This window comes from Molossus molossus, unplaced genomic scaffold (genome assembly GCF_014108415.1).
Source record: "Molossus molossus isolate mMolMol1 unplaced genomic scaffold, mMolMol1.p scaffold_m16_p_15, whole genome shotgun sequence".
In the NCBI taxonomy this organism is placed as follows: Eukaryota; Metazoa; Chordata; class Mammalia; order Chiroptera; family Molossidae; genus Molossus; species Molossus molossus.
In genome coordinates, this window is record NW_023425350.1 from 65,457,626 (window position 1) to 65,484,216 (window position 26,591).

The window sequence follows — 26,591 nt, forward strand, 5'->3', positions numbered from 1 at the left end:
AGCAGCAGGACCGCCAGTGGAGACTGAAGCCACGTCCACTTAAGGTCCTCGCTGACTTTTCTGGCAAGTAATACCTCCAGGCCACTTTCACACGTACAGCGTAAGTCGGTTTCTGCTCACCCTCTGTTTGGGCAAATACATTTTCCGGCCCCAAATGTCCAAACCATCTTGGGTTCTGACTGTACCAGCACTCCCTCCTCAGGGCTGACATCTTGCCACTTGCAAATCTGGAATTCCTGCTTTCGGGCTCTGCGTCCCGGCCTTGAGCAGACACAGCACACAGGGCCGAGGGGGACAGAAAAAGCCCTGTGGCTGTCTAAGCCCTCTCTGAAGGCTGCTGCTGACCTACTAATCGACACCCTCTGTTGAAACCGGGAGAAATTAACCCGAAGGAAGTCCTCCTCCTGTTGAGCCCAGGACCCCAGGCAGCGTTCTGCCATCTCCGCCCGCGGTCAGCTCGGCACCCGGCCCGGCGGGAACGCTCCGCCAGAGCTGGTGGAAGGAGTTACGGAATCACTGTTCCCGGGGCAGCGTGTGGAGGGAAACTCAGAAACTGCCCCAAACAACCCAAACCAAGTTTCCTGTCTCGAGAAACTATCCCCCAAGATCATTACCCGCCAGCTTCTCTCTTTGTGGGAGGCCACTGCATGAGGACGTTTCTGTCCATGCACTTTCTCAGATCAGAAGTCATCTTTAAGTTATTGTTCTCATCCAAAAGAAAAATACCATCTTGTCAACTATAAAAATTAACAAATATTCAATTCAAATAATAAATTGGGTTATAATGTGGAAAGTAAAAGTCTTCCACAGATTCACTTTCCAGAGAAGGGCATTCTTCAGTCTGTTTACTTCCAAGCTTTTTCCTGTGCATCTCCATGTATACTCTTTTATTTTAAAATGAAAATGGGATTGTTCTGCAACAAAATTTTCTTGCTTTTATCGAGGTGTTTTCATATCCATTAGTTTTTCTTAATTTTAACAGTCACACAATATTGCACTGACTAGATCATAGTATTTATATACTCCCCTACTAAGGAATGTTTAGGCTGGTTTTAGTCCTTTGCTATTATGCTATGGTGAGCATCTTAGAATACCCATCTTTTCAGATTTCTCTAATTTCCTGATACTAAAATTTTTACAGTAAGATGACTGGGTCAGGAATTAAATATTTAAAATTGATACATATTGCTAGACTGCCCTCCAGAAAAAGCACCCACATATAATTCTACCCAAAAGCTAAGAACTAAATTCTACTCAAAATCTAAAAATTGAGTCAACACCTTTATCTGCTTTCTTTCCCAAAGCCTGTTTTGTTAAGTGCTCAGACTTCTCAGCTCTGCCCCATTCATACTTTTTGCTTTCCTACTGCCTCCCCACCCAATATTGTTAACAACAACAACAACAACAAAAGCCCAAGGAGCCCTGGCTGGCTTGCTCAGCGGTTAGAGCATTAGCCTTCGGATGGAAGAATCGTGGGTTTGAGTCCAGTCAAGGGCACGTACCTCAGTTGTGGTTCGACCCCCAGCTCTGGTTGGGGTTGTGTGGTAGTCAGCCAACTGATGTTTCTCTCACTTTCTCTCTCCTCCCTCCCTCCCACTCTGTCTGAAGATCAATGGAAAAATATCATGGGGTGAGCATTAAAAAAAAGCCCAAGGACATTATTAAGCTTTTCATTGTTTTTGTTTTTTTTTGTACGTGCCCCTAGTGGGAACCGAACCCGGGACTCTCTGGTCCGCAGGCCGATGCTCCAACCGCTGAGCAAAACCGACTGGGCAGTAAAGCCTCTTTTTAACTTAGTTTAAGAATCTTGTCAAAGTCTAAGTCTTTAAAAAAAAAAAAACTTTTGTTAAAAGTGATGCGAACAGATTGCCCTGTTCTAGGGGCCCCGATGTGCTTCCGTGTGGGCGGGGCAGCTAGAGCACCTGTTCGGTGGCTCCAACCACAGACCCCGACAGTCACTGCAGAGGGGGCCGCTCTCCTCCGAGGATGCACCGCCTCTTGACTGGAAAGCTGGTCCCGGACCAACCCCTGCAAAGGGCAGGAGCTACACGGCCTTCACGGCCTTGCCGTGGACGGAGGTAGGAAAGCACCAAAGAGGACAGAGATCCGAGGAAAACAGCAGCCTGCTAGGTAGGGAAAGAGCTTCAACACGAGGAGCATCCAGGTGAGCTGGGTGCGTACTCGAGCCCGAGCCCGAGCCGAATTCTCCATCACTGATCACAGGTTTCGTTTTCAAGAAGCCTACTTAGGTGTTCGTTTTCCTTAATAACCACAGAATTCTTGCTTTACAATTTACACAGTTGTTTTCAAGAATCTTTATAATGAGAATTTGATTTATACGGCAAATAGAAGAACCTGCGAATCTGCCTATCAGTTGCCTACATCTGAGTCTAACTCAGTGTTTGCAAATTGTGACCCTGACCAGCTCCGCATCCTAGGAAATATCTCAGGCCCTCAGTGTGAACACTGATGTCCCTATTTCAAAATTGCTTGCTTTCCTTTACATATAAAGGTTTTGCTCAAAATGCTAAGAATGATTTCCACTGCCTTAATAACAAGTTAAAAAACATTTTTTAAGATGTTTTTATTGATTTTTAGAGAGAGAGGAAGGGAGGAGAGAGAGAGAGAGAAGCATCAGTAGACTTCCACTGGGGATCAAGCCTGCAACCTGGGTGTGTGCCCTACCCAGGAATTCAACCAGCAAACTTCTGGTGCATGGGCTGATGCTCAACCACCAAGACACACTGTCTGGGCACTTTAATAACAAGTTTTAAAGACGCTAGTCTAGCCAGGCTGGTGTGGCTCAATGGTTGAGCATCGACCCATGCACCAAGAGGTCGCTGGTTCAATTTCTATTCAGGGCACCTGCTCAGGTTGTGGGCCAAATCCCAGTGGGGGCATGCAGGAGGCGCCCAATCAATGTGCTCCCGCATCGATGTTTCTGTCTCTCTCTCCCTCTTCCTTCCTCTCTCTCTAAAGCCAATAAAGAAAAAAACTGAGAAAAGACACTAGTCTAGCTATTCAGATTATAAATAAGTAATAAAGGACTTGTCGCCTCCTGCTGGCAGCATGGGCTAATTGCCGGTTAGGAACTGACTGCAGTGAACAGCCTGTATATAGCTCAAAGATTCTCAAATTAGGCTGCAAAACCAGGAACTCTGAAAATCCCACTGTGTAGACCAGGCATCAGTTGAAAGGTATTGCTCTAGTGGCTGACCTTGATGAGAAGTGTCAATTCTCACCTGAGTGGCCCATAGAGTTAAAATGTAAAGAACTTTCCAGTTTATCACAGTACCTTTCAGTGTCATGGAGTTAGTTATAGGGAGTCCCGGAGTAAGACTATTTTAAATAACATCTCAGTGACCTAAGTGTTAATGTGCTGACTATATTAAAGAGAGGAGTCACCAGGGGGAAGACCAATTAAACAAGGAACAGCCCTGAAGTCGGGGTGCAGAGTGGTGAACACAGATGAAGCATCGAATGAACTAGATTTCTCTGCTGGAAGATGCCTCTGTGTACACAGCTGAGCCTAAGTGAAATGTGTACAGATGTCGCCCCTCAAACACAGAGAACAGTTAACTTTAGTAGCAACAACAATACCTTATCTTGGCCCCAGAACCTGGACTGAGGCTCTGAATACTGAAGGATGTCAAAGGCAGTCTCTTTAATAATAACTGGATTCAGAATCCTGAAATGTCTTGGCTGTAATGGGATTTTTTCTGCCACCTGCTTCCAAAAGAAGAGTCGTACCCAAAATGGCTAAAGGAAAGAAAACAAACAATCATCAGGGCTATTTAAATAATCTGCTCAGTGGAGAGTGGGAATCAGGCCGAGCCATGGTTGTGACCCCTTGTGGGCAAGCATTGTGTGGCAAAGTCATTAATCTCTGCAAATTAAGTATCTCAACTCAATAAAGCAACTCTAAAGGACCTGATTTTTATTTTTCCTTGGTTTATTTTAGAAAGAGAGGAAGGGAGAGGGAGAGATAGAAACATCAATGAGAAAGAACATCAATTGGCTGTCTCCTGCATGCCCCCACTGGGAACTGGGCCCACAACCGGGCCCTGACCGGGAATTGAACCGGCGACCTCTTGGTGCATTGGGTTGATGCTCAAACACTGAGCCACACCAGCTGGGCAAGGACCCAGTTTTTAAGGGTGGCATTGGACAAGGAGAGAAACTGCAGAAACACCTCGTTTGTTTGGGGAAGAAACTGACCTGAGGTGGTAGCCTCCTTAGGATTGAAAGCCACCATTTAGCCCAGGGAAGACCAAGCTGACAGCCAACTCGAGGGCATTGAGTACTGTCAGTGCCTGGCTCTGATCAGGCCCTCACTCCGCGTCCTCTCTCTCCACTTACTCTGTTTCTCAGTCCTGTGAGGCCTCTTGGCAACTGAGTATAAGTGTTTCATCTTCCAACTAGAACTACTCAGTAGAAAGTCCCGAAGACCATAATAGCCTGTACAGAATCACGCTCTGGAAATACAAAGTCTCCATCACATGAAGCTTATGTGAGAAGTCTAATATGTCCTATTAGTTTTGTGGACAGTTAGTTTGTGCAAGTGTATATAAACGCACACACACTCCATGACAGTGGGCCTCTGAAATTTATTTCAACATGATGGTGGGACTATAAAGTAATGTGACTGATTACTGTAAAGACAAAGAGGAATGTGACCAAGTGAGGGACATCTCCACACCCGCCCCTCTGGAATGCTGGATATTTGCCCCTGTGAATTTAACCACCAGTCAAAGCCATTTCAGCGAAGCGCTTTGAGAATATTCCTGAGACTTCATGTTTATTCTTTTGAATATCCTCAATAATGGTTTACATTAATCCATGTTAACCTAATTTCTAGAAAAAGCCAAAAATCACACATAAGTTTAAGTCTAGTGAATAAAATGGGTCATCAATCTTAGTCATAACAATTTTGGTCTAAAACTTGATATTCTCATTCATTAATGATCATGATTTCCACCTGTTTCTTGATCAAGTTCAGCAAGCAATCCCCCCCCCCCAAGGAGTTCTGAGGGGTTTCCACAACGGGAGTGGTTATTTAAAACACCATACAGAAGTACGCATTCCACTGTGCTTGCTTAAAAGTCTGTAAAATTACAAGGAGAGAACTCCCTCACTTTTCACAAAGACACTTTGATGGCTGAATTTCTAGTGCTTACCAGGGTTTCGTTTTTGACCATTGCTTGAAGCCAGCTGAAGTCAACACTCTTAAATAAAACAGCAACAAACAAGTCATTGGAATAATATTCGAAGTCAGACAGTGGGGCACCCTCCGGATAAGTCATCCTTATGGTAGTCTTATTTCCAACATGCTCTGAATATCCCTCAACTGGTGCACTGTTTAACCTATTTTAATAGAAAGGACAAGATAAATTGACAGAGCAAGCCATTAACTATCTTACCACACTACAGAATAACCCGTCATCATGCTCTCCACCCTTTTCCTAGGACTGGGGGTGGGGTGAGGAGGGCGCCCCTCCCAGCAGCCTCCTCGCCCCACAGCTCTGCCCTTGCCAGGAGCTTGATGAACGCAGCCTTCAGTCCCCCTGAGAGATGCCCAGATCTAATCTCTGAATGTCAAGCAATTCCCACTAGTCCCGTCATTTTAAGCCGATGGCTTTCTCAGGGCACTAGTAAAGTTTCCTTGAAAGCCTCCCATTATGCTTAGATATTTGTGGCTCTCGTCAGAATTTCAAAAATGTAATCAGAGAGGAAACCTAGAAACCAGGGCAAGGTAAACACAGCGGCAGTTACGTGTGGACAGGGTGGAACAGGGATGTTGGGGGGAGCGTGCGGGGGTGGTGGGCAACGGGCCCAGGTGCAGCCTGGGCTTAAAGTAAGGACTGTTGGATCAGGGAAGGCTTTACCAGGGTGGTTGCTTGGGGGAAAACTCTAAGAATTCTTTCTCCTCTCCCGTTACACAGTTCTGCAGTCTGCCCGGTTCTTCACCTGCACTTTGTCACCTGTGTCTAACCTTTCTTTTCTATCCCACTGTCACTTCCTCTTCTGGGTCTCAGACACCCAACCCCTGGACTACGAAGATCTTATCAGGCAAGACAACTAAATGCAAGGCATGATCCTGGAGGAGTTATTGTTTCTTATTCTGTTCCCTCCTCCCCCCTTTCTTTTCTTTTTTTAAATAAAGGACATGATTAAGATAGCTGGTAACAATGGAATCAAGGCTGTAGGTAAGGACAGTGTGTCAATTCCGAAGACTGTTCTGTGGGCCTGTAACAGACGTCCTTGTTCTGAGGAACACACACTAAGTGCTCAGGAGCAGAGGAGCTCGATATCTGCAGCGAACTCTGGAAGGGTTCAGGAAAGCATAATAGCCTCGAGGGGACCTGACAGAGCCATGTGATTCAGGGCTACCAACCAGGGAATCGGGGAGAAGGGTGAACGCGAGTTCTTTGAACTATTTTTGCTACTTTTCTGCGAAGTCTGGAATCACTTTAAGTCTAAAAGTTATCCCCCAAAAGCTTCTTAACTGATCTTCTCAGGTGATGCTGAGTCACCCTTTCTCTGTCCCCAAGTCTCAGTGGCCTCCCAGTACCTATGCACGAAGCCCGCGCTTCCGTCTGGTGCCCGCTATCACCGGCACCTTCCCAGCCCCCTTCCTGCTTTCCCAGGGCCCCTTCTTCCTCCTGCCAGGGGAGGCTCCTCACCAGACCTCGCCGCCTGCCCTCCTCCCGAAGGGCCAAAGCCCCGTTCGGCTAAGGCCACCGGTCGCCTGGCACCTCTCCTCTGGCCCAGAGCGCGCACTGTTGGCACCCTGGTTTCTCTCGCCTTCTCCCCCCATATCCCAGTCGTGTACCATGAGATGGGCACCAGGTCCTGTCTGCCTCCCCCGAAGGCCAGGGTTGAGGTTCTGGAAGCCTGACGACCCTGATTTGGAATGCAGGGGTCTGGCTTTGACGCTGGGCCCTGTGGTGTCCTCATCTATGACACTGGCCAACGGAGATGGCTCACTGAGGAATGAGGGCGTCTAAAGCACGTGACACACACTGCCACATAGACATCAGCCCGTGAAAGGCAGCGGACGTATCTGCCTTCACCCCAACCACGACCCACTTCACACCATTCCAGCTTCTGGTCACTGGGGCCTAGGGTACCCCTTTGGTCTTAAATCTTGGTTCTTACCTGTTTCTTCTACCTCTTGGAACTTACAAAAGCCTGATTCTCTTCTATGAACACCTCATACCCCTTGCCCACTCCTCCTTGGTCCCCCCAGTCCTACACATCCCCCGTTTTATCTTCACGGTGACCCTGCCAGGTATGTGCTCTTGCCACCTGCACTTGCAGATGAGGGTGAAGGCACAGGACAGTCAGGAAACCTGCCCTGGATCTCAGCTGCCGGGGACGAGGCATTACATGGACATATCGCTTTAGTTCAAAATATCTGAGGTGGATCTCGTCATCCCCTCACTAACCAGAGATTTTCCTCAGCTGCTCCATGTCTGACAGCAGTCCCCCGACTGTCTCAGAGTCCCAGACTAGAAATGCTGGTGTCCTCTGTAATTAATTATCAAACTGTCAGAAAGCCCTGTGATTCACTTTTCCAATATGCCTCTCATATTTGGTCTTTAGCCTCTTTCCTTCCTTCTCCACCTCACACCAGGCCCTCACAATGCAGGCCCCGACTGCACCCTCCAAACCCAGGCTCCTTCCTGCTTTCTCCTGCCTTCAAGCCACACCCTACTCTCGACAAATCTAGGACCCAACGTTCAGCATGTTGCTAGTTCTGCACACCCTTAAGACAGGGACAACTTACAAAATATATCAAGAGCCTTAAAAACATTCAAATATCTTTAAGCCAACAATTCTAGGCATTCTTGTCATTATACCCACGAAAATAATCAGAGATATACATAAAGACACACCTATGAGAATGTGCAAAGCATTTTCACAATAACAAAGAAATTGGAAACATTCTAAACATCCAGCAACAGGAGAGTGGCTAAAGAACTTACGACGCGCCCCTTTAAAGGAACAGTAAACACTTAGCAAAGTTAGTTTCCCCAAAACACAGAATGACCTCAGAAACTACTCATAATATTAAGTTAAAAGAGCAAAATACTCCTAAGAATATAAATACACTCATTTGTATGTATACAGAATAAAAGTGAAAAAAACATACAGCAAATTAATAGTAGTTAGTTATTTGTACTATTAGTATTTTCTTCCTTATATTTTCCTGTATTTTTTAATCTTCAAGAGTAAACATATTTTACTGTCATAATCAGAAAAATGTGTAGCCAGCGAAACCAAGAAGAATTGAGGCTGACTGCCTTAGGGCCTGTTGTGTTGCCTAAAAACTCGGTGTGCTTTCCGCAGCCTGGCCAGTGGCTGCCGGGGCTCCCCCACGCAGGCCCGGCCGGGAGGCCAGGCGCCCCCGGCTCAGTCTCCACGTCCTCCTCTTGGCCCCGCCTCTGCGGGCTCATCGGAACTTCCCCACCCTTCTAAACCTCACCTCTTCCTAAAATGTTTTGCCAAATCGGGGTCAGTACTGCGCAGTTTGCAGCATTTAATCATTTCATGGTTTTGATTTTCAACTTCTTAGGGAGTTACCTCCCCAGATGGCAGCAGGGACGTGGGAGGGAGGTGGGCGCAGCCCAATGTACCTTATCACCACGTCGAACTGGTTCAGGGCGGGGCCCAGCTCCAGCCCGTGCAGAATCCCGCCGCTTCCGATGACCACGCAGCGCCTGCAGCTCTTGGCCTGCAGGTGTTCGGGAAGGCCGTCCTCAGGCAACAGTTCCAAGAGGTGCTGGACTTCGCTGGAGAACTTCCGGAATCCAAACGGAGGGTCGTACTTGGACTCGGCCTCGTGCCCGCGGGGGGCCTTCCTCATGAAGGGCGGCACGTCCGTGCTGTACCTGTGCTCGAACAGCTGCGCCATGGCCTTCTTGGCAAACCTGGGTCGGCATTCCTTTTGCAAGACCTGCTGAGCGTACCTCTGAGCTCTCTGCAATGGAAGCACACGGATCTGAGTTTAAAACGGTCGGGCACTGGAAACAGACTCACAGACGGCACTTTGTGTAAGGGGTCGGATGTAGCTTCCCTTCTGATTATTGTTTTTTATTTTCTTTCTTTTTTTTTTATCCTCACCTAAGGACATTTTTGCATGTATCTTCAGATGGGGGGGGGCATCGATGTGAGAGAGACACATCACTGGTTGCCACCCACACGACCCCAACCGGGGCTGGGGACAAACTGCAACCGAGGTACGTGCCCTTGGCAGGAACCGAACCCAGGACTCTCTGGTCCGTGGGCCAACGCTCTAACCGCTGAGCCAAACTGGCCCGGGCTGATTATTGTCTTTTAACATAGAATATCTGCCGCTTTTAAGAGTTAATTTCGCTAGTAACTTGAGGGAAAAACCTGGGTGATCACATGACAAGGAAAAAGAAGATAAGATTCAACAAGAATCTTATTTCATTACAGAAGTAAAGCAGGAAGGACCTCCACCTTCTACCACCCCAGCCTGACCTTGTTCAAATAAATTTGGGGGTAAAAGACATACTTTGAGGTGTTTAAGATTTCATGTTTCATAAAATCCTGTCACATCCTAAAATATGGACAAACCTTGAGGACATTACACCCAGTGAAATGAGCCAGTCACAAAAATACAAATACTGTGTGATTCCATTATATCAGGTATCTAAAGTAGTCAATGGCTCAGCTGTTGGAGCGTTGGCCTGCGGACCAGAGAGTCTTAGGTTCGGTTCCTGCTAGGGGCAAGTACCAAAACACAAAAAAAACCAAGATATTTTAATAAAGTAGTCAAATTTACAGAAACAGAAAGTAGAATGGTGGTTTCCAGGGATTGGGGGAGGAGTAAATGGGTAGTTTTTTAATGGGTTGAGTTCCACTTTTGTAAAATAAGTCAGTTCCATAATGTGAATGTGCCTAGTATAAACAGTTAAGATAGTAAATGTTATGTTTCTCACCACAATTAAAGATGTTTTCATATTTCAGGTTCCAATCTAGCAGGATGAGAAATAGGCTTATTTATCAATAATCAGTTGGGGTAATGAGCTTCATATAGTCTGGAATGCAATTTACTCTAAATGTAATCAGGGAACAAGGTCATGTTGACATAGAAGTTGCTTTGCTTTCATATACAATTTTCCCTGTAGATTAGCATCAACAGGGAACAACCACCTAATGCCAAGTACACTAGCCCAGCTGAACACAGGTCACGGACACACAGTACAAATGCCCATTTGCCCCACAGTCTTCCTCTTGGCTTAGTCTGGCTAAATGCTGCCTCAGAACCAACTGCTTGGCAGAGAACTCTCCCTCATCGCTGTGCTTTGTCCTCATCTTCACGCTCAGCAGCCTGGGCCCTGCCTCACACGTCCTGCCCCCACACCTCCTTAACGTGTGTGCATGCGCAGTCCTGTGTTCACCGGGATATTTTTAGGACTGAGCGTGTCCTTTGAACTATGTCAGTACTGTTACAAGGATTATTATTGTTGTATATAATTTTAAATATTTGCCCCACCTATGTTCTTTCTCAAAGCCTTGTTATTTTTGTCAGATTTTTGTATAACACATTTTTTGGTATTTTTTATTTATACTTAGCATACAATATTATATTACTTTCAGTTATACAACACAGTGATCAGACATTATATAACTTGTAAAGTGATCAGCCCATCTGATACCATACATGGCTATTACAATATTATTATTATTATTACTTTTTGTTAATCCTCACTCAAGGATAGAGTGGGAGGAAGAGAGAGAGAAACATCAATGTGACAGAGACACATAGATTGGTTGCCTCCCACAAGACCCCAACTGGGACGGGGATCAAACCTACAACCCAGCTACATACCCTTGACCCTTTGGTGCAAGGGGCCAACACTCTAACCACTGAGCAAAGCCAGCCAGGGCCAATATTATTGATTATGTGCCTAGTGCTGTACTTTTATAACTTCCAACTTGTACTTCTTAATCCATTCACCTTTTCACCAAGCCTTCCAACCCTCCTCCCATCTGGCAACCGTCAATCTGTACTCTGTATCCATGAGTTTATTTCTGTTTTGTTTGTTCACTTATTTTATTTTTTAGGTTACACATATAAGTAAAATCATATGGTATTGGTCTTTCTCTGTGTGACTTATTTCACTTAGTGTAATACCCTTTAGGTCCATTCATGTTGTCTGATGGCAAGATTTCATTCTTTTTATGGCTGAGCAATATTCCCTTGTGCATATGTACCACATTCATCCAGTCATCTATTGATGAACACTTAGGCTGCTTCCATATCTTTCTTGGTTATTGTAAATAATGCTGCGTGAACATAGAAATGCATATATCTTTTTGAATTAGTGTTTTGAATTTCTTTGAATGAATACCCAGAAGTGTGATTGCTAGGTCATATGGTAGTTCTATTTTTAATTTTTTGAGAAACCTCCATACTGTTTTCCATAGTGGCTATCCCAAATTACATCCTACCAAAAGTGCACGAGGGTTCCCGTTTTTCCACATCCTCACCAACACTTGTTTGTTTACTTAATGATGACAGTCATTCTGACAGGTGTGAGGTGATATTTCATTGTGGTGTTAATTTGTATTTCCCTGATGATTAGTGACAGCATCATCTGCATGTCCTTTGGAGAAATGTCTATTCAGGTCCTCAGTCCATTTTTTAATCAGGCTACAGTCGTCCCTTGCCACTTTGTGCTTTGACTTTCGCGGATTCACTCTATTGTGTTTTCAAATATATTCATTAAAAAGTTGACTGAGCCCTGGCCGGTTTGGCTCAGCGGTCAGAGCGTCAGCCTGCGGTCCAGAGAGACCTGGGGTCAGTTCCCGCTAAGGACATGTACCACGGTTGCAATTTGTCCCTGGCCCTGGTTGGGTCGTGCGGGTGGCAACCACTCGATGTGTCCCTTTCACGTTGATATTTCTCTCTGTCTCTCTCTTTCTCTCCCTCCCACTCAATCTGAACACAAAATGGAAAAATGTCCTCGGATGAGGATTAAAAAAAAAGTTGACCAAGACAGTGAAAATGATATAGCATGCGCTTGGTTCTCTGAGTCAATTATACACCCCTGTATTACAATTACAATTACAATTACTGTACGTATGGACTGTAGGCCTATGTATTCGAACACCCCAGGAATCCTTCAACACCAGGTGCAGGATTAACCGTGATAAATGAGGGACGACTGTATTTGTCTTTTAGGTGTTAGGCTGTATGAGTTCCTTATATCTTTTGGATATTAACCCCTTATTGGATATATCATTGGTGAACATCTTCTCTCATTTGATAGGTTGTCTTTTGGTTCTGTTGGTGGTTTCCTTTGCTGTGCAAAACCTTTTTAGTCTGCTACGGTCCCGTGTGTTTATTTCGTTTCCCTTGCCCAAGGAGACATTTCTAAAAATATATTACTAAGAGCAATGTCAGAGAGTTTACTGCCTCTGCCTATGTTATCCTCAAGGATTTTTATGGTTTCAGGTCAAACATTTAAGTCTTCAATTCAAAATGTGTTTAACTTTAACAAATTGTTTTGAAAAATCCTCCTCCCTGACTTTACTAATTCAAAGGTAACTGCAGTTTAGAGATGTGAGATCATTAAAAAACATCACAGGCAAATGGTCAGAATGTTAAATAATAATAGATTCCACTACCCTAAGATTTTACTACATTTGCTGGTAAGCAAAACAAGCCAATGTACTATTAACCATGATTAAATGATACTGTGGTGAAGATGACTATTTTCCATCCAATACCTATACATCTGGATTTAGCTTTCTGGATTAGCATCATCTACTTCTTGGCAAACTTGACAAGATCTTCCTTGGACAATGTTTCCAGCCTTCCCCTCTTCAGGGAGCCTGCCAGTCAAGTATTCTCTCCACCTTAGATTTCCCTGTTCCAGGGGTGGCTGGTGAAGCCCCCCGCCGTTAGAACAGATCCTCAATGGCCACCCACCCACTGTGGCCCTGTGGCTCTGTGCCTCACAGCCTGGCCACCACCACCACCTCCCTATATCTGTCTGCAGCTGCTATAATACATTTTTTGTGGAAACATATCTATCTTGTAGCAGAACACCCCTTTTAAAAATATAGCTTCAAAAAGTTTTTAGTACCTGGAAAGATCACACCGTTTACATTTTGAGGCTCTGGCCCTGGTTCTGACAAGGGAAACTGCTCTTCTTTGAGCCTAAGAGGCTGCTGCAGACACTGTGCTGATCTGTCTCAGGTCACAGCATGAGGCCTATGACACCTCCAAGACCATTGCCAGTCATCACTCTGTGGGCTCAAGTTGCATAACCAGTAAGGGCGGAGCTGGCAAGCTAACCTGGGCTAACGGTTACCTCCCCAAGTCCCCAAACCACAGCCTCTGCAGACAGAAAGCATCACACAAATGCCCATGAGAACAATACAAACTGTCATCTTCATGAAGAATCAGGGGGAAAGCCCGGGGGTCGTGCCCTGGAGCAGCCTCAGAACCTGCTACTCAGCGGGCCCTCAATGCCTGGCAGGTGGGGGCAGGGCACAGGGGCTTCGCATACTATACACACTTGTCTTTAGACTCTGGGTCTGAAGGTTAGAAACAGTTCTTTTTTTTCAAATCATCACCGAGGGATATTTTTTTCTATTTATCTTCAGACAGAAGGGGGGGGAAGAGAAACATCAACGTGAGAGGGACACATCAACTGGTTGCCCCTCGCATGACCCCGACCACGGCCAGGCATGAATTGCAACCGAGGTACGTGCCCTTGACCGGAATCGAACCTGTGACTCTTTGGTCTGCAGGCTGACGCTCTAACCACCGAGCCAAACCAGCCAGGGCAAAACAGCTCTTTCTAGAGGACAAATGTCTAACTCTTCACTACAGAATGACATCCCAAGCATCTGGTTTTACAAACTCCCAGACAGAAGTACTGAGAGAGATCTGAAGAGCCTGCTGACTGACTCATGACTGGACGGAGGAAGGTGATCCAGCCGGAAACCTGTACACAACACTGCTGGGCTGCCAAGTTTTCTCCTCAGAAGTTTCGTTTTGGAAAAAGCAAAATTTCATTCCATTTCCATTTTGGCAAGAGTTCCATTTCAGGCTTCAAACTCAATTTTCTAGACTGTGAGCAGAGCACAGGGCCTAGAAGCGTCTTCTGACTGTGACCCCGCCTGGACCTCATTCACAGCGGGTACAATAAATCATCCCCTAGCGAATAACTGTTCCAAATGCCACTGGAAGTGCCTGCAGCCACAGCAATTCCTTTTCTTCTTTTGTTTTAACTCCTTCAAAGATGCTTAACAAGCTCTGAGAAAGCCCCCAGGGATAATTTCTTCTAGCCAGAAACTCCCAGCCTCTCCTCCCTCTTCCACGTTTCACAGCTCAGAAGAAAACCCCGCGGGCTGAGCATTTCGCCCTGCAGAGCTGCGAGGAGGGGAGGAAGGCTTCTCGTCTCTGCCGCAGACGGCGCCAGGCTGGAAGCCAAGGCAGGCAAACGAGGAAGGATGCGGACAGGCCTGGATGGCATGCACCCAGGGTAAGGCCCACAGAGAAGCAGAGAAGGGGTGACTCTCAAAGGCACAGGAACTACCACAGCTCTCGAATCAAGGCATGGGAACGAGGGCTTCAGTTTTTAAGAGTCTTCCAAGGGCCCTCCGTTGGTCAGAATGTCATGTGGCTGTGAGTTCAATCTCTGGTCAGGGAACAAACAAGAATCAACTAATGACTGCATAAATAAGTGGAACAGAAAATCAACTCCCCCCCCCCTCCTCTCTTCTCTCTAAAATCAATAAATTAAAAAAAAAAAGAGTCTTCCAGGCTAAGCTTTCTGGTTACCCACAATTAAGAATAGACAGACATCTGGCAGTTGCAAATGTTAATGGCTGGCGATCTGCCATTAAAAACCAGTGTGAAATTTCATGGAAGGGTATTTTTTAAAAATCAAAGTATGTTGCTTTTTGTTTTCTATCCCACATATAAGTGAGATCATATAGTATTTGTCTTCCTCTGTTTGACTTATTTCACTTAGTATAAGATATAATACCCCCAAGTTCATCCACGCTGTTACAAATGGCAGGGTTCCCTTGTCTGAAAACCACATCTTTACCCAATCACACAACAGTATGGTGGCTACCAGAGGGGAAAGTGCAGTTTCACATCTGAACCATACTTTCAGAGTGTCCGAACACTCCTACAGAAGCCACTGTCACCCTTTTTTTCCCCCCCCTTTAACAAGTGCACATTAAAGGAGATCTTTAAATAGAAAATACAAAACCCACAACCAACATGGCTACACAGGCCAGGTCCAGTGCAACCAGAACACACTCAGAGTCCAACAGGGTCAGCAGGGTCCCATTAACATGCAAGTTGCTGAATGTCATTAACAAAGCTAACAGCGCCCCATCCTCAAGGCTCTGAGACCCTCTTCTAATTTACGCCCACAATAATTCAAATTTGTCCAAAAACTTCAGACCAGCACCACCGATGGCCTGGAGACAGTTTTCTTTGTGAAGAGCTCTTACTGAACGCCACCTCCTAGCCGTGGAGAATACCATGACCACACTGGCCAGCTTCCTTGACCATTTCCCTCTATTCTGGGGACTTGAGAGAGGGTTTCTGCTCTTGGTTTAATGATGCACAACTACATCCCAAATTTAGTTGCTGCTTAGTCTGGCTTTCAAGGCCTTGCACTCTCTGGCCTTATCTCATTTGTCTCGTATTGTGTTGTTCCCACCCCAAATCCTCAGCAATATCCAACTCTTGCTTTCCTCTAAGTGCAAAGCCCTCTGAGGCGCCTGGTTTTGCACACGCTGCTCCCTGTGCCTGGACTGAAGCAGGCACCTGTGAGGACCACTGTGGAGAGTGGAATTCTGACAGAATCAGCACTGTTAAAAAGCCACATTAAAAAAGTCTCCAGTAATAGAATAAAAGACACCCTCAGTTCCACCAAGAAATAGGGTGGTTTTACTTCCTACTTTATTAATTTCTGAACTGAGATTTTCACAAACATGTGTGACATATAACTGCCCCCCCCAATTTCCTTCCTTTCCCTACAAATTACAGGGGACTTTCCACTTTATTCATTTCTGTATTATCTGAATTGTTGGTGTTATTTTTATAATTGCAAAAAATAATTTTGTTTTGTTTTTAAATCCTAACCCAAGGATATTTTTCCATTTATCTTCAGATAGAATGAGAGGGAGAGGGAGAGACACACACATATTGATGTGAGAGAGACACATCAACTGGTTGCCTCCTGCATGACCCCGACCAGGGTCGGGGACAAACTGCAACCGAGGTACATGCCCTTGACTGGATCGAACTCAAGATTCTTTGGTCTGTGGGCCGACACTCTTAACCACTGAACCAAACTGGCCAGGGCGCAAAAAAGAATCTTTCAGAACTCTTTTAGAGCTGGGTTGGTGGGTCTCCATTTCCCATACCTCCTAGGTGGGGAACCACAGTTTTGTTCAGCCTTCTCCATGTCGGCAGTGGGCTTGGGAGGCTGACCCCGCCCATCAGGCCCTTCCATCCCCTTGTTGGTGATTGGTCAGGAATCCTCGCTAGAGCCAATCAGGACAGGGCACTGGCAGAGTCTGTTATTGGTCCAGCAGAAAACTTAGGTTTTAAAAATGGGCCCCATAAGCATGAATGGAGGACTCATATTCCATATTTCAGGGGGAAGGTGATGGGCGAGTTTTTTTCTGTCTCTGTCTACAGGTAGATACGGCGAGTTGAACAGGACGTATCTGTCCTAGTCCTCAAAGGAACTTTAAACTGAATCTGCATTACTGAAAGTACTCAAAGAATTTCTCGTTAGTTAACCTTAGATTTTCTGTACAATTTGGAGTTCAAAGATGAGACAACAGACTGTGGTTCAAGTAATATCTTCCCTTTCCTCTGGAGTTTGATGTAGATAAGATGCATTCACTAATGTAAAATGTAAGCACATCACCCCTATCGCCCAAGGGCTTGCTTATTGGACAGCGAGAGAGTCAAACACCACAGTGGTAAGTGCTAGGATTAAGGTATGAAGGGGCTTCTACAGCCAGAGAGAAGGATGGGCAGAGAAGGCTTCTTAGAAAAGGGAATCTCCAAGCTGAGATTTGATGTGAAAGGAGAGTAACAGAGAGGCCAAGGGAGGGACGGGCCCCAGGCCGAGAAGAACAAAGGAACGCAGCTAACACAGGGTGACTGTCTTTTAACCCCTACCTCCTCCACTTACGAAAATGGGTCAGAGACAAACTATAAAGAGCTCAACTGTAGGATCCAAAACTATAAAACTCTTAAAAGAAAACATAGCCTTAAGCAACATTTTCTTAGGTATGACATAAAAAACATAAGGAACAAAAGCAAAAAGAGACAAACTGGACTTCATCAAAATTAAAACTTCTGTGCCGAAAATGACAGCATCAAGAAAAGTGAAAAAACAACCCACAGAATGGAAGGAGATGCTTGCAAATCATACATCTGACAAGGGACTGATATCCTAAAAATAGAGAGAACTCTTACAACTCAATAATAAAAAGATAAATAACCCAAGTAAAAACTGGACAATGAATCTGAATAGACATTTCTTCTTAGAAGATACACAAATGGACAATGAGCACATGAAAAGATGGTCAACATCATTAGTTAGCAGGGAAATACAAATCGGAGCCATAATGAAGAAGAAAGAAAGAAGCCCAGTGAGGGACCCGTGAGAGGGTTTAGTGTGCCTGACACAGGCTGTGCTGGGACGGAGGCGGTGGCAAAAGAAGGCCGAAGAGACGGGTACGAAACAAGTCATGAAGAGCCCTACAGGCCAGACCAAGAAGTCTGGATATTCTCCTAAAGGTAATGGAGAGAAATAAGAAATTTGAAGCGGGGAAGCAACACGTTAGGTTCAATGAGATTCGATTAGTGGGGCAGCCTGGATGCAGACAGGCAGGTAAGGAGCTTTCCCTGGAGGCTGCGGAAGATAGAGGAGGGTCAGTCCCGGTGCTCGATGACTGAGACCATCTGGGCTCCTGGTGGCCATCGTAGCTAAGCAGGTACTGCTGGGCTGGAAGGTCCCGGTGCTCGATGACTGAGACCATTTGGGCTCCTGGTGGCCATCGTAGCTAAGCAGGTACTGCTGGGCTGGAAGGTGGCGATCGTGCACTGTGAGGGCACCAGCGGTTCTGACGATCTCTCCAGAAACAAGCTGAAGTACCTGGCCCTACTACATCCAGAGCATGCTGCTCACAAGACCAAGCGGGGCCAGGCCGCCCCGGAGAGCCTCGAGGTGTGTGAGGGGACCCCACCACCCGATGAGTAAAAGTGAGTGGTGGTCCCTGCCGCCCTCGAGGCCGTGCACCTGAAGCCTACACGGAAGCCTGCCTACAGGGACCTGCTCATGAGGTCGGCAGTGACAGCCACGCTGCAGGAGGCGAGGAAGGAGGCCAGGATCATTTACTGGATGGATAGCAGCTCATGAGGCTACGGAAACAGGCCGAAAAGAACATGGAGAAGAAAAGGGACAGATGCACAGAGGTCCTCGAGACCCATGGACTCCTGGTCTGAGCCCAGTAAAACTGACGGTTAATTCCCCAGAATAAGAACTGAATAAATAAAGTTGGGGAAGGAGATATGAATTGTGTGGGTGAGGGCACTCACTTCCAAAGGGCAACCTTAGATCATTGTTCCTTTTCTTGAAATCCCCAAAACTACATATTTTTATAAACATCGTCTCTGTTCTCAAATAACTTATACTTTAGATGGGACACTGCAATGCTTACCTAAGTTGTTATAATAGCAGATGGGTCCGGTAAGTTTCAGAGGAGCTTCAAAGTACCGCTGAAGTCCAGCTGGAAAGTCAGCGAGTTGGGGACAAGTAGTGCTCATGTACCCGCATTAGAGCCGGGAAAGCCCCCAGAGAGGTCCAGGTTCGGTTCCCGCTAAGGGCGCGTACCTCGGTTGGTTGCAGTTTGTCCCCAGCCCTGGTTGGGGTCGTGTGGGTGGCAGCCACTCGATGTGTCTCTCTCTCTCTTCCTCCCTCTCTCCCTTCCACTCTATCTGAGGATACATGCAAAAATGTCCTCGGGTGAGGATATAAAAAACAAACAAACCAGGAAAGCCCCAAATTACAAAATCAGCCCACACTTTCCAGCCAAGTACTGGGGGTTGTAGAAAACCCCAAAATCTCAGGGCTAGAAAGGTTCCAAAAGGCCGCTGAGCCTCCCACTTCTGAGGCCTGAATTCTGTCCACAGGACCTCCAGAACAGGCATCCTGGCTTTGCTTAAAGACCCCAGAAATGTGCCATAAAGGGGGCCCACTTATTCCGTCTTTGGACGCCTTGGACTGTCAAACCCTTCTTTCAGCTTGGCCGCCATCACCTGGTCTGCATCGCTGACACTGCTGCCACCTAGGCAGAGCCTCTGGCTTGCCCTGAACCAGGTCTTCTCTCTTCCAGGCTATACAAATGTCCCTGTTCCTTCAAAAGTTCCTCAGGGACATGGTCTTGAGTCTCTTCTCTGGTTATTCTCAGAAGTCACTATAATTCCTTGGGGGAACCTTAGCGAGTGGCAGCCATAGTCTTCAGAGCCCTTATCTGAGCACCGCAGGGACAAGCAGATGGTCTACTAACACAGCTTGCCCACGCTTCATTCGACGCTGACGGCGCTGGCTGGGCACTAACACCACTAAGTTGGTTTTCCCCCAAGTGTCACTGAACCGGAACTTCCCCATCTTGTACTTATGAAATGGTGTGCTCGAGCCTTGCACAAGAGAGTTCACATTCATCAGTTGATCCCTACTCAAGAGCAATTATCTTTGCAGCTGGTCAGGGGGTCAACAGTTGCAAAAGGGTGTGGAAAGAGTGTGGAGAGTGCAGCAAAGAAACAAAGGGAAGAGTTCACAGGTATCAGTAAGTCATATCAAGCATTACCCATCTGGGCCTTTCCCGGGAGACAAAAACAAGACAGGATGTCTGAAAACCTTATCCAAGAGAGCCGTGAAGGGTCTTGGAATGGAAAGGGCCTTGGGGAGGTCCGGAAGGCCGGCCAGACTGGGAGGCGAGGGAAGGCCTGAGCAGAGGCTGCTGGACGCATCCTGCCCCAGGAAAGCGCAGCGCACGTGCTGATGCTGACGAAATGGACTGAGTCATGAACACCCGAAGGCAGAAGCAGCAGGACAAGAAGGCTGTGATCAACAAGACCCTGGGACACAGTCCGCCTAGATCAAGCTGTGCCTTTATTAACTACACTCTTTCCATTTACTTGTTTATACCTGTCTATACCACCAAAAATTTGAGGCACTTAGGATAGACAGATTAAATCAGAGCCAGGTGAATAAAAACCAGGATTAGAAAGGAGCTTGGTGGATATTATCTAACTCAATGTGGATGACCACCCTACTATACAGATGCTGTTATCTATATTTCACCGCTAAGAATGCTGGGTTTGAAAACAATTAAGAAACTTGCCCAAGGCCCTGGCCGGTTTGGCTCAGCAGTTAGAGCGGCAGCCCTCGAAAGAGAGTCCCGGGTTCGGTTCCACTAAGGGTACGTACCTCGGTTGCAGTTTGGCCCCGGCCCCGGTTGGGGTCATGTGGGTAGCAGCCAGTTGATGTGTCTCTCTCACATGGATGTTTCTCTCTCTCTCTCTTCCTTCCTCTCTCCCTCTCACTCTATCTGAAGATAAATGCAAAAATGTCCTCAGGTGAAGATAAAAATAAAAGGAACTTGCCCAAGGTCTCAATGTTACTGGGTGACATTTACGTCTGGTCAGAAACTTCAGCTCTGTCCTCTGTATCACCACCTTCTGGCTTCTTCTCTGTGGACACTCCCTACCCAGGCAGAGAGCAGAGTTATCAGGAGCTCAAACTCTGAAACAGACACTGCTGGGTCCAAGCCCAACTCCACCCCTTACCAGCTATGATAGCCTTGGACAGGTGACAGCCTCCTGCCCCTCCACTCCCTTGGCTTGAGCTGGGGTTAATAACAGTACCTACATCTGCAGGGCTGTTCAGAGGGTTAAATGAGTTTACATTACTAAAGCACTTTTAGAACAGATACATAGTACACACGAAACTCGATTAGTTAACTACACTATATGTGTACTTGGTCAAGCAGCCAGCCTCCCAGTACATCATCTGTAGCATGGAGAGAATACAGGGACAGCTCCCAGCCATGATGATAACTGAGACGAAACATGGAAAGTACCTATATGTTTGGTTATCATGATTATCATGCTACCTTACCTTAAATCATCTCTTCTTTCATCCAAGGCTGAACGTTATTAGATAACTTAACCATTCACGTAATCAGGGAAATGAGCTTTTAATAGGTCAATTGACTTAGAAAGAGAACTATAAATTTAAGGGAACATCTTGAAATACAATGTGAAATCATTAAAAAGAAAAGTGAAACACAGGAGTGACAGGTGATGTTAAAAGAAACTCGTCCCATTATTCTGAGGACGTGCACACCGACAGGTCGTGACAAGCGGCAGAGGGTGGTGCATGGTGCTCTCCCCCACCGTGACCTCAGCGGAGCGGAGTACTGTGGGTTAGCAGCTGCTGGTTGTTTGTTTTTAGGCTCAGTTGTTTCTGATTCTGGTTAGGGTGCTAAGAGTAAGTGTTTTCCCCTCTGTTTATAACTTTCATAAACATTAGTTACAATACTTTAGAGATGATATTTGTTTAAATGTGTGCTTGGAAATGTTTTAATTTAAATCACACCAATGGAATATCTAACCTTCACGCGGTCAGGGTCCACATAATGCATTTTTTTCATATCACATTCTTCAGTAGTATAATTTAACTTGAGGATATAAAGGATCCACACTCCAAACACAAGCAGTATACACCTAGAAAAAAAATCAATTAGTAGAATGATGCAATCATGTGACAATCAAAAGTGATCACGTGAAATAAGAGAAAACCTAACCCCCACTGAGTTTGCCATGTAGCAAATAAGTACCGTCTTTAAAGCTGACCTCAGGGGTCAACGTAAGGCACTACTATTTATTTCCTGAGAAGATAAATTAGCCATTTATTACTGTCTTTGTTACAAGCAAATGTAGAGAAAAACCTTTTCCCACAAAGGCAGCATAATAAAATCTGAATCAAACTGCAGATTACTGGACTTAAAAAAAAGAACTAAGCCTGGCCGGTGTGGCTGAGTGGTTGAGCATTGACCTATGCACCAAGAGGTCGCTCATTTGATTCCCGGTCAGGGCACATGCCCAGGTTGTGGGCCCGATCCCCAGTGGGGGGCATGCTGGAGGCAGCCAATCGATGTTCTCTCTCATCGATGTTTCTATTTTTCTCTCCCTCTCCCTTGCTCTGTCTCTAAAATCAATAAAGAAAAATTATTTTTTAAAAAAAAGAACTAAAAAATCCCCCAAGTAATAGACTTTGAACTACAGAATTGCAGCTTCAATTTTTTAAAATACTGACAATCCTTCAAATACCGTGTGATTCCACTTGTATGAAGTACACAGAGTAGTCAAAATCACAGAGACAGAGTAGGTTGGCGGATGCCAGGGGGCAGGGGAATGGGAAGTTAGTGTTTAATGGGAACAGTTTTGTTTTACAAAATAGAGAGTAGAGAGGGATGCTGTGATGACTGCACAACATGTGAGTGTGCTTGCTTTTTAAAATTTTTTTGTTCTTTATTGATTTTAGAGAGAGAGGAAAGGAGAGGGAGAGAGATGGAAACATTGATGAGAGAGAACACTGACAGGTCGCCTCCTACATGCCCCCCCAACTGGGGATCGGGCTCACAACCTGGGCATGTGCCCTGACCAGGAATCGAACTGGCAACCTCTTGGTGCCTGGGTTGATGCTCCACTGCTGAGCTACACTGGCCGGGAGTGAGTGTACTTTTAACATCACTAAACTGTACACTTAGAAATGAGTAAGATGGTAAATTGTATATTGTGGGTATTCTACCACAATAAAAAAAAATTGGGGGAAAAAGACTGAGTCCTTGAAACGAAGCTCTGTGAGGTGTAACAGTGTAAGACCATCTACAAAAACTGCTTTTAAAAATTCGATAAATTCACAGTATTATATAGTTTAAAACACACACACAGGATTAGGAGAGGAGAAATGAGTCTAGTTATGGTCCTAGAAATCTCATTTTATTTTTATTCCTCACCCAAGGATATTTTTCTACTTATTATCAGATAGAGTGGGAGGGAGGGAGAGAGAAAGAGAGAAACATTGATATGATAGAGCCACATCGACTGGCTGCGTCCCGCACAACCGGACCAGGGCCGGGGACAAAGTGCAACCGAGGTTCGTGCCTTTGACTGGAATCAAACCCGCAACTCAATGGTCCACGGGCCGACGCTCTAACAGCTGAGCCAAACCAGCCAGGGCAGAAATCTCATTTTAAATAAGTTCTCCAAGTGATACTGACAAACCAAAAGTGTAAAAAAAAAGTTTAAACCCATTTAAGAATCACTGCTTTAAGTGATTTGTATTTGAAAAAACAAAGTTAAGGAACAACCTGAAGGGGAAAATAACCTGCTTTCTAAAGGGAGGGGCAAATGTGGGGCAAACAGCATCGAGCACCGCACATGGTACACAATGGATGCCGAGTATCTGTCTACAGCTGAGGATGCTGACGCAAGAAAGTACTGCTAGGATGTTTTTTCAACACTCCTTGATTCTCATTTTAGCAGGCTCCCTCCCCGTGTGAACCGGAACAAGTACCTTAATTACTCCCTGGGAGCCAGTACAATGTTAAATGAACAGGATGCTGCTCTTTGTGTAAAAAGCAGTGGGGAGTGGGGGACAGACATACACAACACACATGGTGTTTCTTGTATCTACCAGGCTGGTAATGTTGGTTCGCTATACATGGGAAGGGAAAACGTGGGAGCAGGGATGAGAAGATACTTTACTGAGGACCTTTAATAGCCACTGAATTTTGACTCTTGTGAATCTAGTTTTACCTATTCCTTTCTCCAGCCTCCAGAAAACACATTACAGTCAGTGCTTGTAATAATTCCCTTACTTTGGTTTTGTTTCTGTTTTTCAAAAGGAAGAAAACAGGGTGTTAAGAGCAGGCCCAGGGACTACAGTGCTGACCCCCGTTCTGGAACTCCCGGTCACGCCTGTCTTGTCCACACTGTAAGGAGCATGGGGTGCGGGTCTGTTCTGCCATGTGGCCAGCACCCAACACAGTGCCAGGCACATGTGAGCCTCCATAAATATTGGCTGATGAGTAAGGAGATGGAAAATGATACAAGTGTTTATAAGTGTACATTTCCTTTTCTCACCTTTTTAAATCTGTACCTCCTAAATTAATAAAGTGAGATGGGAAACTAGATTTCAGGATTCCATTTTTATATTTAGACATGAAAAACGGATACTTTTCAACTTGGTTCAGCTGGTACCAAATCAAACCAAGTTCCTCCTTTAACAATTATACAATTTATTAGGATATAAGGGTCATTTGGCTGAGATAACTGTCATCCTTTTTAGTATTTAATATTTAATGTTATTCAAATGTCTTTAGGGGCCTTTAATTAATCATATTTTAGATTAACTTAAAACAGCTAAGGGAAAAAGCCCTCTTTTGTTAAATAATGGCAGGAAGAGCTGCGCACTGTCTGGGCTGCCCTCTTGGGCATCCAAACCCAGGGACAGAGTCCAGAGGGCCCCTGGCTGGGCACTGCACTCTTACCAAGTACAGTGTGATGCATACACCCAGGGCATCTGTGCTCTGACTCTCTAATCCACGTGCCTTTAAGTGATCCTCTGACCAGTGTGGCCAAGTACAAGAGCCATCGTTAGGGCTCTCATTGAATTTTATTCCCAGTTCTACACAGTTGACACAAACCGGGGGGAATTTCTGGCCCGAGGGCTCATACTTACTTGAAAATGTCTTTTAACAACAAGCTGGGTCTTCTCATCTTGTTCTGAGCGCGGGTGTAACATTGCAGGGAGGGTCTTGAGCAATCGCTTCTCAGTTTCACAGAGTGATACTCACTTGGCATTGCTGTGAGGAAGAGCACGGGAGGAGGAAAAAGAGGGACGAGTTAGGTAGATGATGTTTTTAAAGAGCCTTTATGTGGTACATCCACACCAAGGACTACTACTCAGTAATGAAAAGGAATGAACTACTGATACATGCAACAACTTGGATGAATCTAGAAAGAATTATGCTGAGCCAAAGACTAAAAGGTTACATATTGTGTGATTACATTTATTTTCCTATAGAACATCCTTTAAATGACAAAATTATAGAAATGAAGAACAGCTTAGGAGTTGTCAGGCGTTATATATATAAGGGATGGTGGGTATGGCAATAAAAAGGCAACATGAAGGAATCTTGTGGTCATGAAAATATTCGGGAACTTGGCTGTATCTACGTCAATATCCCAGTTGTGATACATACTATGGTTTTGCAAGGTTCTACCACTGGGGGAAACTGAGTCAAGATTACACAGGATCTTACTGTATTATTTCTTACAATTTCATGTGCATCTATAATTATCCCAGAATAAAAAGTCTAATTTTTTTTAAAGAGCCTTTACCTTTTAGAGATACATATGGAAATATTTACAGATAAAAGAGCAGAGTGAGATCTGCTTCAAAAGTCAGGAAGGGGATAAGCACGTGGCGGGGGAATGGATGCTTTACACTGATAACTGTTGTAGCTGGGCGATGGGTACTCTGGGCTCATACAATGCTCCATACGCGTACTTTTGCTTAAAGTTCTCTATAATGAAAACATTTAAAAATAAAGTGTAACATTAGAAACAAGAAAATTGTTACACTAAGAAAAAAAGAAAACATGGCAATTACAAGTTTTTTCCTTTAAAAAATATATATGTTCTTGGGTATGCTTGTCTATATGTTCTTTTAATTTTATTCTCAGATTTTCAATTTCTAAATAATATTCCAAAAGGTACTGCAACAGAAATGAACACATCTCCTCCCTTCCCCTCAGTTTCCCCCTTCCTCTCAGCTGACTAGAACTCTGCGTTTTCAGCTGGGCACAGGGCCTCCCAGAATAAGGACTAGATTTCCCCAGCCTTGGAGCTAGGTGTGGCCTCATGACTAAGTTCTGACCAATGGGATACAAGCAGAAGTGACTTGTACAACTTCCAGGGTCCCTTTCTTGGCATACTCTCCCTTTTCGTTTATCCCCTTTCCTCCTGGCTGAAATGCTGACACATGATGAGCCACCCTAGACCACACAGAGAGCACATCATCCCAGGGCTGGTGGAGCAACAAGAGCGACGGGGCCTGGGTCCCTGGACAATCCCAGTGGCAGAGCTGCCATTCCACCTTGGCCTGCCTGCCTCGGGACTATTACAAGATATACACTTCTGTCTTGTTTAAGCAATTGTTAGTTAAATGAAATGTCATATCTCAACTAATACAGGCACCTAGTGCTATGATAATAAATTTATATATTAATTTAAGAAATGTCTTTACTACACTCAGTCTCTCAGCCAGGAGGAAGTTTTATCTCATATTCACTTCATTTCCCCCATTAGCATTGTGCCAAAACTTTTATCAAACTGACATTCAAGTGTTCAATATTTTTGTTACTGTAAACAATCTCTCCCTCAATGCCAATTTCATGTAACACTAGAGCGTAAGAACTGTCAT

The 26,591-nt window shown here is 45.3% G+C and overlaps 1 protein-coding gene across 9 annotated transcripts in view; it reads right to left on the reverse strand.

Annotated features, from left to right (window-relative positions):
* The window catches only part of ST3GAL5 (ST3 beta-galactoside alpha-2,3-sialyltransferase 5), a 49,817-nt gene that overhangs the window by 977 nt on the left and 22,249 nt on the right, over positions 1 to 26,591 (reverse strand). For 7 of the 9 annotated variants that reach the window (XM_036263540.1, XM_036263536.1, XM_036263538.1 and 4 more), the window contains 5 exons: positions 24,846 to 24,969; positions 21,712 to 21,823; positions 8,640 to 8,983; positions 5,178 to 5,364; positions 3,601 to 3,759 (listed from right to left, as the gene is read on the reverse strand). In XM_036263540.1, the coding sequence (XP_036119433.1) occupies positions 3,601 to 3,759; positions 5,178 to 5,364; positions 8,640 to 8,983; positions 21,712 to 21,823; positions 24,846 to 24,969 (926 nt within the window). Of the gene's footprint in view, positions 1 to 3,600; positions 3,760 to 5,177; positions 5,365 to 8,639; positions 8,984 to 9,968; positions 10,005 to 21,711; positions 21,824 to 24,845; positions 24,970 to 26,591 lie in introns of those variants that run through there. The other 2 variants (XM_036263539.1, XM_036263541.1) reach the window with 2 other exon arrangements.